The sequence below is a fragment of the Vanessa tameamea genome, chromosome 3, assembly GCF_037043105.1.
Source record: "Vanessa tameamea isolate UH-Manoa-2023 chromosome 3, ilVanTame1 primary haplotype, whole genome shotgun sequence".
Classification (NCBI taxonomy): domain Eukaryota; kingdom Metazoa; phylum Arthropoda; class Insecta; order Lepidoptera; family Nymphalidae; genus Vanessa; species Vanessa tameamea.
This window is the reverse complement of record NC_087311.1, coordinates 6,701,437-6,711,503: the sequence shown is the minus strand read 5'-3', so window position 1 is coordinate 6,711,503 and position 10,067 is coordinate 6,701,437. Positions and strand designations below refer to the sequence as shown.

Genomic DNA, 10,067 nt, shown 5'->3' with positions numbered 1-10,067 from the left:
CAATGTTACTCACTCTGTTCACAAACTTCCATAATGGGGAACTTTTAAGGCAAGACTTTACAATGTCTGCTCTAGTTCCCCTTATTACTGGTAAAGTTTGTCGAAAGTCCCCAGCATACATATCAGTAATCCCTCCCATGATTTTATCACAGCTTCTAATATCTCTAAGAGTCCTATCTAGAGCCTCTACATGAGCTCTATGGATCATGGTACATTCGTCCCATATTATTAAAATGACATCTTGTAAAACTTTTCCCAAAGGGCCATTTTTACGTATAGAGCACACGTTATCTTTCTGTAAAGAAACAGTTAGGGGCAGTTTAAAAGTGGAATGAGCTGTGCGTCCACCTGCTAATAAAGTTGCAGCGATACCTGACGACGCTACTGCCAAAGCTAGCTTTCCCTGAGACTTACCTTACCTTACTTTTTACCTTCCCTGAGACTTACCTTACTTTTGCTAATATAAGATTAGTAATAAAGGACTTGCCGGTTCCACCGGGAGTATCCAAAAAAAATAATACTTTTCCTTCACTAAAACGAACACTTCGCATAACACAATTATACGCGGTCACCGGGTCATTAACTAATTTTGGTTCATTTTGAGTAATATAATTATTTAATTCATTTAGATCATACGGTTTCGCAATGCTACTTCTAACGGATCCAGATGATTAAGTGAATTAATCCTTTTTGGTACAGGAAGCCCAAAATCGGTTAGGGATTTATCGCAAATCTCATGAATTTTATCTTCAATTATGATTAGTCCATCATTGTATATATCATCATTATATGCTAATGTCATATCCTGATTCTCCTTACGCATTCTGTTTAATATATCTTCACATAAAGCATTATGAAATGTATTCCATAACTCTAAGGGGTCAGATGGTTGGCAAAATATAAGGATGATGGTAAATAATTCTCTTAATTTTGTGGCTGGCTCTGACATGACAGCATCTTACATTGTATTTTGCCAATGTTCATCTCCCTCCAGTAAACCTAATTCCTTGCAAGCGCCTTGAAAAGTTTGGCAAGTAACACCATTCACGGTCCTTAGATGTTCAAATGACATTGGACCGCGAACATGTTGCAGTAACATTCTTAAATAAAAACATTCAGTTTGAGTTGGATGAATGTTGTAGACACGGCCTAAAGTTGTGTCTTTTTTTACACCGGGATATCCTTCAACATCTCGTCCACGTTTTCTTCTAAAAATGAATTTCTTTCCCATACTTAATACTGGGGTACTTCATGATATAAAAGGGTTTTTGCAAAATCGTCACTTTGGCATAGATCAAAGAACGCTGTAAATGTCGTTGATGAAGGATTATTAACGCGATCTTGAAGGTTTGCATTATTATAAAAATAAACTCTTTGTCCATTTTCCAAATGAACTGCTAAATGAACTACTGCCGGGAAATGTTCATGAATAGGAAATTGGAAATTTCTCCAGAGCGCTTCCGAGGAACTTATTTAGATATTTTCCTACTTCATCGTTATTACTTTGTAACGAAAATGTGGCTTGATCAGAACTTTTATGAATATACTTACAGATGTACTTAATAGCTTTGACCGATTGACAAAACTCTACGTTAATGTGTGCATTGAAAATTCGTGATAGCACTGGATACAACCCAGCTATTATCCACGCTCATTTCTGTACCTTTAACACGAATTATTGCTGTGTTTCCACCGTTATCTGGAGACCTGCGCCTATAGGTTGGGTAAACGTCATCCCCGGTTTGTGTTTCAGAAATAAAATTCCTAGGGTACTTTTTAGAACAAATGTTTCCTTTTATACATGGTGACGCAGGGTTATGAAATCCGCAAGGACCATGTATCATATTTTTTATGACAATATTATAAAGAATTGGATCTTGTTGTCTGTCAGGTATTTCAGCCGATATTATTGCATCTATAGAATCTGGTTGTACTTTGTTAGCCAGCCACAATAAAACGTGGGCGTGTGGTAAACCACTTTTTTGCCAATCTACGCTGTAAACAATGGCTTTCGATGGTCCAAAAATATTTTTTTTCATTAGTAGGACTATCATTTTTTTGAGTTTTAAATGATATACTCTAGAAACCAAATCATGTCTGTCGTAAGAATGTTGATCGGGTAATAACTCCATTTTTATTTCCGGCCATTCGGAGTTACATGTAAATGTAATGAAGAGATCTGGTCTTCCAAATTTCCTGACATATGTCATGGCATCTTGACTTTTTTCGTTCATATATCTGGGGGATCCTGTAAATGACGACGGCAATATAACATGCTGGCCAATATTAGAAGCGTTTATATTCTTATCATTAACCACGGCATCTCTTAAATGAATGTACTCTTCTGCTCTCAATTTTTTTTTCTTTCTTTTGATGAAGTCTAACCTCTCAGAAATCATTTTAGCCGCCATATCAACACAATATTGGTTGAATAATCCTTTGAAATAATGTATGCTGTTACAGTCATTTATTCTCACCATGAGTCTAAATGCATAGAATTGCATACATGATACAGTTTTAGATCTAGCAGCAGTATTCTGCTGTGGAATATTTATACAGTATCCGTCATTACCAAAGGGAAACAGTAAAGGATACTGAAGTGGGTCATAAGATCTATGAATTTCAGAAACTCGTTGAAGCTTACCATTTCTCGCAATCAACACAATATCTCGGGGACCTTTGTCTTCATCTATCAAAAGAACAGCTACTTCATCTTCTATTGGCGCATTATACCGACCTCGATGCTCGTTAGGAGGTTTCACATCAGCATGAATAATAAGTTTGAAGTCATTCGGTGGTCTATTTTCCAGATTGTATTTAAAACTTTGAATATACGTATTATGATCGTGAAGATATGTTTGGAGAACTTCGATAAGTTCGATTTGCAAGATTGGATTTAAATTTGAGCGCAAGGATACCTGATCTGCATGGGAAAGAAAATATATTTGCAAAAATTCGGGTTGTGCCCCTTCAGCTGGAAGTAAATTACCGATCAAGTTATAAACTTGCCCTTGGACTTTAAAAGTGGGCATAAAGTTTCCCTCACGAATCTCTTTGGCACCGAATGAAGTCATCTGAAATAGTGTATTATATTGTCTTGAGTGATTTAAGAAATGATAGATGTGAGCCTGATATCAGTTCTTTTAAAACTGTATTTGGTTCCGGTATTATAGGTATATTTACTTTGCCACCACTACAACACAGTCCAGGAGCTTCAGTCGCCCATTTTTTTGATTGGCATAAGTTGCATATTTTATCCATTCTGCCAATATCAATATAATTTAGCTCGGTATAGTCAAGGGTAAAATCATAAGCAAACGCAGAATTTAATAAATTATGTTGCCTGCGAGTTCCATTTCTTGCTGATCGTGCATTTTGCTGTACTAATCGATGGGATCGTTCAGTGCTCGATTTCCGATCGCAGTTAGCTAAAGTTCGGGAATTCTGTGAGGCTAGACGTTGAGAACGTTCAGCGCTTGATTCCTGCAGTCGGTTCACCAAAGTTCGAGAACTCTGTGAGGCTAAACGTTGAGAACGTTCAGCGCTTGATTCCAGTTTTCGATTTATCAAAGTTCGGAAATTTTGTAAGGATAAACGTTGAGAACGTTCAGCGCTTGATTCCCGTTGTCGGTTCGCCGAAGTTCGGAAATTTTGTGAGGCTAGACGCTGCGAACTTTCAATGATCGATTCATTAGCACGGTTTTGTTCACTGATTGCTCGTTGAGTAGCCAACCTATGCATATTTTCATCCTCTGTTTCATTGCTGCGCAAAACTCGCAGCCGCTTTGCAATAGCAGTCTGCCGAGAAAGTTGAGATCTTTTCCTAGGCATTATAGTGACGAAAAATAGGAGACGTAGGAAATGAAAACTTAACCAAACTGTAACTTGTAATCAAGAAAAAAACAAACGTAAGGTAAATAATTAGGAAACTAATTATTTTTACCTGTATTTGGTACTTACGTAAATCGGATAAAATATATGTCAAAAGAATACCCGTAAAACGATAACTGTATGCTTAAACTAAAACCTAACCTAATAAGAATATTTATGTAGATAACACTTATTTACAGGTATTATATATAACAAAACAAAAAAAAAAGTGTTAATTATTGTATAGTACTAAATTATTAGAAACAAAATACTATCCTTAAAACAAAAAATACTATAAAGAAAACTATGACACCTTCTTATAATTAATTATCTACATCAAAACTAAAAAAAAATGTTAATAATTGTGAAATTATTAGAACCAAAATATTATATCCCTAAAACAAAATAGTATTTAAAAAGTATTATTACACGACGATACTATATCGCAAAAACAAATAACACTGCATACAACCGTTCAAGGGAGTCGACCGCGCGTATATGGTACCTCGTAGAGCTATACCCCCTCTCCGCGTCGCTCGCAAGCAACGCCTCTACTCCGTAAATTTTATATCGGTGTTATTTTAAAATTGTAATATCTTCTAAGATATTCATTGAAATTAAGTGATGTCAGAGACAATTTTGTTCACAATTAAATACTCTTAATCAACAACACATTTATTTGGATTATTACGTTGATACAACTCTTAACAAATAATGCATTAATTTCGACCAAAATTTGATTACCATAAAAACGGTTCTAGTAAGTTAATCTTAAAAAATAGACATATACTGTCGCAGACATTTTTTTAGATCATTTCAAGAGGAATAATTCTTTCATACATATATTTTTGGTATCTTGAACCGTTTTCGCAGCGCAGGCAACGGAAGCCCTCAAGGATGAATAATTTTCTCCGTTTTTTTTTCAGATTTTCCATTATTTTTTTGCTCCTAATAGTTACAGCGTGATGTTATATAGCCTAAAGCCTTCCTCGATAAATGGTCTATTCAACACAAAAATAATTTTTCAATTCGAACCAGTAGTTCCTGAGATTAGCGCGTTTAAACAAACAAACTCTTCAGCTTTATAATATTAGTATAGATTTTTACTATATCGCAACATTTACAACCTAAAGCAGTGAAGTCTAATTACCTATTTGAGAAAATCCTCAAACGTAAAGGAACTTTAAGGATATAGTCTGTGTGCGTGCTGCTATAATATTAATGAAAACCGGCTCGCACTGTCGTTCGAGTCTAGAATGGCAAGCAAGCAAACGCTATCTTAAATTGCAACTTATTCGAGCAATGTAATACAATACCTCTTCCAATTCTCTCTTAATTTCCACTAGAAAAAAAAAATGCTGAGAATCCTACTATTTTTTATAATTTGTATTATACGAATGGTAAAATGAGCCACCTGATGGTAAGTGGTCCATAGAAATTGGCGCTGTTAGAAATATTGTATGTTCCTCAGATCGCCAATACGCAACCAAAACAATACGCAAACAATACACAACGAAAATTGTGTGTTAAACTTGTCTGGCTGATGAGTAAAAGGTATCTATCTACCTGACGGGATTGCACATACATATATAAAATTCCTGTCCCATTTAAGCACTAAATGGTATATTTAAATATAATTTTATATTACTAAACCCTGAACTAGTACTGACAGTTAATGCATGTTATACACCTTACTTTTACAAAGAGTTTGCTATCGTAAAATTTTATATTATAGCTGTTCGTAAAAATTGTTAATATGGTATCGAGGTCATAATGTGCTTTTATATAGGTAAGTATCTACTGACCTGTGTTATGTACATAGAGTTAAGTAGGTAACGTAGTTCTGAAAGCGCCAACCCACAAATTTGAAAGTTGGCCAAGTTGTATCGACAGGGAGCATTTGCGGTCCCAAGCAACGCGCTTCAGTATCCGCTACACTGAGCAACTTGGGTTTGCTTTTATCTTGTACCGTACAACTGATATTATTTTATTATTTAACAATTTACGGTAAGTCTGTTCAATCCAACTTCAATATCGAATTTTATTCATTCGGTGAAGTTACATTTTAAATAATAAATCAGCATTATACTAATATTTTGTTTTCTTCAAAAACTATATATATATATGAGTAATTTTTTCATCATAGGAAAATAACAAAACAATTTTCTCTCAACATTAAATTCAACCACTAAAGTTGACAACATTTCTCGTTCGTACTCACTAAAAACAAATGTCTGTTAAAATTAGCTTCGTAAGCAAAACCTATTAAAAGACATAGGAGGAAATGTGCTAGCAACCTGCGCAAAATTTACTTGTTGGCGTCTGCGTTCAAGTAAGCAGAGTAGCTTGGAACAGGGCCGGGTAATTGAACTAATAAATCTAGCCGTGTAACTGCGCTCTCGACTCGCTCAGGATCAAGGCGAAACCATTAAACCTTCGCTCAGATTTCTCTCTCAAACTCGCCTACATTTGGTCAAACGAAACTTTATTTCGGTTTTATTATTCTTGTCTTCGAATATAGAATTTTGATAAAATTAGTTAACGAAACAAAGCTCACTATTCAGTTGTTTCATTCGGTAATTTATTTCAACGATTTAATCTTGCATTCAAAATTACGTACCAATATTTGTCGCATACAACGAGTTTATATCTGAAATTCAACAGTCATTTGTTTCAAAACACTATAACATTATCGTTTGTTATGTTTTTACAATCACGACATTCCTATTCAACCGATAATGTGGTTTCATTTCAAAACGACAAAGACATATTATATTCTATTCATTACAGTTATTTTTGTTAGTAATATTTTTAAAACACATCAGGTGAATATTTTAGCTTTTAAATTGTTTATTTGGTTTATCTTAATTATTAATAGTGTTTTGATTTAGTTTAAAAATGTTAATCCGATGCAGTCAATGGAATCATTTTTAGAAGATTTAAATGTGCGGAATAAAGGTTACCAAAAAATTAATAAAAGTGTCTCAGAGCAACACGATGTAGTAAGTAAAATTTAAGATTTATTGCTTGAATTAAACAGTTTAAAACTTATAAAATATTAACTTTTTTTACCTTTTTTAGTACAAAAAAAATCAGAACATTCCATCAAATGTTGTACTAATGATGAAACTCATATCTTATTACGAGGATAAATTTAAAGTTGCCAATCACGAACCAACCGAGAGAGACACAACTTCCTTCTCTGTACGAATAGAGAAGGAAAATAATAACGGAAACAGAGTAATACAAAGAGTCGGGTTTAAACCCAAAGAAGTATGTCAATAAATTATTTTTATTATATTTTACGTAATTAAGACAAAGGGCTTGAAGTCATGTCTTTGTATGTACTTCTGATAGTTTTACACTATTGCTTAAATAACTTTTTAAATATAAAATTATGTGTATTCCATAATCTAATATTATATATTCTTCTATATATGTATATAAAAGCGAAATACCACTCACTGATGAAACACGAAATCTCAAAAACTATAACACCTACACAGTTGAAATTGGGCAGGTAGGGTATAGACATCCGCTAATAATTTTACGAAACTCCACCCCTAAGGAGGTAAAACGGGAGTTGGAAGTTTGTATGAAAGTTCTATGTTTTGAAGTATGAGACTTGATATTTAAAATGTATGCTCTATAGATGGCATGGAAGTGTATGTATCCTTAGAAATCAACCCCCTTTTGGGGTTAAAACAGTGGATTGTAGTTTGTATGAAAGTTCAATCTTATTGAAGTTAAAGTAATTATGGCAGAAGGATTTTAAATGGCATTTAAGTATAATAATTATTGAATACAACTACTTAAAATCTGAATCTGTTGAACTGATTTTCGAACAATAACATTTTATTTTATTTCACTAAAAAAAACACTCTTACAGTTAAAAACGGAAAAAACTGTGGATAAATCCGCGGGCACAACTAATGTACTATATATCAAGGTAAACAACCTTAAAGGTTATACCTATAAATAAAATAGAAGTGGTAGAAAGAAAACTAGCTACATTTGTTTTAATAAATAACGTATATGCATTTTTTTTATTTAACATACACAGTATGGCTGCAATTGACTGGCAATTGGGCCATCTTATGGTAAGTGGTCACTGCCAAAAATAGGCATTATCACTATAAGTAATATTAACCATACTTTGCATTGTCAATGCGCCACCAGCGTTGGAATTAAGGTGTTATGCCTTTTGTGCCTAATTACACTAGCTCACTCACCCTTCAAACCGGAACTCGGCAATACAAAGTAAAGCTGTGTGGTGGTAGAAGATAATGTATAATGAGTGAGTGGTACCCAGACGAGCATGCACACAGCTTTTTCGCTGAGTGGTTTATATATATTATATATAGCTGTAATAATAAAATGTAAATTTGTTAATTTTTTTTTTTCAGCGCTACAATAATAATGTAATACCGGAAGTTATAATTGCGTAAATATAAAAACAAAACAGAAATAAAACCATAATTGCAATTGAATATTTTTTTAATTAAAAATTGAATATGATACAGTCTTCTTAATTACGGAAAACTAAATACATAAATGCAACGTATTGTACAAAAACATTCAACACACAGAGACAGAAATGATATTAAATACAAGTTATTATGATTTAAAAGAGAACATAAATGTTCTATATTTCTGCAACAGACAATATTTTTTTATCAATTATTTTTTTTGTATATTTTTTATTCAATCTCAACAGTCTGTTTTTTGTTAAACTTTATGGTCTTTATCTTGTTTGCTCACATCTACTTAAAAAAAAGTAACAATTAAATGTACATTGCAAGCATTAAATATAACTTATAGCAGTGGAGTATATCTCTTACTTAGAATAGTGTAAATGATGTTCACTTTATAAATAATAAACAAAATCAAAATTAAATTGAAAATAGATTTATTATTAGACACATAAGTGCGGAAATGTAAAGTAATAATTAACAATTCAGTGATTTCAGTGGAGTGCACTAATTGTGCAACAAAAGTTAATAGGTTAAAGTAATGGCTGGTTAGAATGTAATTTACTGTGGTATACTGAAAATTTGGGTTTATTGTTATTTTAAGTGATATTAAATTAACACAATTTTGTTTTGTTTCAATTTTATCTTTCTTTATTAATGTCTATATTAGAATGATATATATTTTAATATAATATAATTCGACAACATATATGTAAAACATAACGGATATATTTGATTTTTTTTTACGATCCTACATTGGCGGAATATAATACGTCTTACAGAAAAAAAATTGGATCATTTTTTAAATTTAATATATACAATCATGCCCGAGCATCTATCTCGCGATCTTAATATAATTTGTTCGGTCTTAATATATATCTTATGTGTCTCAATTTGCTCATTGATAAATAATATAATACAAAATTTATATAATTCGCATAAAATTGCAGTTTGATTATTCTACAATATTATTTTCAAAAGCACACCTTAACGTCGGAGCGTAACGTTTGGTGCAAAGATTTCTCTCTACGTATTTGAAAACCATTTTGACCGCTGAATTCAACTGTAACTTGGAAATAGAAATATGTTCTATTTGAAACGAGGGATTAGCAAATATCGCATATTGAATTAGATATAAAATACTAAATAGTGAATATTTTATTTTCTATAACTTCATACTCAGTAATTGTTAAAGTGATAATGACTTCCAAAAGAAAGTCCATAGACAGTGCTCGTCTCTCATCAAGATACTGACCACTATAGGATCAAAGATATTATATCCATTATGCCTGCTGGCTCTACTGACTGATGCTTCAAACCTAGTAGGGTTGGTAGGGTCTTTCGTTGTGTGCAGTAATGTTTTGCGGTAGAATATAGTATCCATATAGTTTGGGTCGCACAAAACTAATAAAATTTACTTTTAAATTAACAAATTAAGAAGATTAAGCCCAGCGGTTAGAACAATTTTAGCAGAAATTTTAGGTTCTACACTAAGCTAGCAACACTGAATTTTCATGAACCTAATTGTTGTTTATAATTGATCTCATATTCGTCAGTCATGGAAACCATCATAATAAAATCTGCACTGGAACAAGGTGGTGGAATAAGGTCTTTATCTTCTCCACAAAACGGAGAAAGAGTGAGATATTTACAGGCTTATCTTACTTTCCTTTAACAAATTAAAAGTTAAATGCACACATTTTTTATTTCTTTTATCAGCTACAA

General features: G+C 32.7%; 1 protein-coding gene and 1 long non-coding RNA gene across 2 annotated transcripts; one reads left to right on the top strand and one right to left on the bottom strand.

Annotated features, from left to right (window-relative positions):
* Positions 1-1,592: 1,592 nt before the first annotated feature.
* Positions 1,593-3,831, bottom strand: LOC113397591 (uncharacterized). The gene is made up of 2 exons (XM_064218248.1): positions 3,184-3,831; positions 1,593-3,074 (listed from the first exon to the last, which is right to left on the bottom strand). Exons 1-2 carry the CDS (start codon positions 3,829-3,831, stop codon positions 1,593-1,595), a joined length of 2,130 nt encoding a protein of 709 aa, XP_064074318.1.
* A 2,739-nt stretch (positions 3,832-6,570) lies between these two features.
* LOC135194254 (uncharacterized) lies at positions 6,571-7,138 on the top strand. Its single transcript, XR_010309731.1, has 3 exons — positions 6,571-6,695; positions 6,762-6,872; positions 6,952-7,138. It is a non-coding gene; the product is annotated as an uncharacterized LOC135194254 (long non-coding RNA).
* The last annotated feature ends 2,929 nt before the right edge of the window (positions 7,139-10,067 follow it).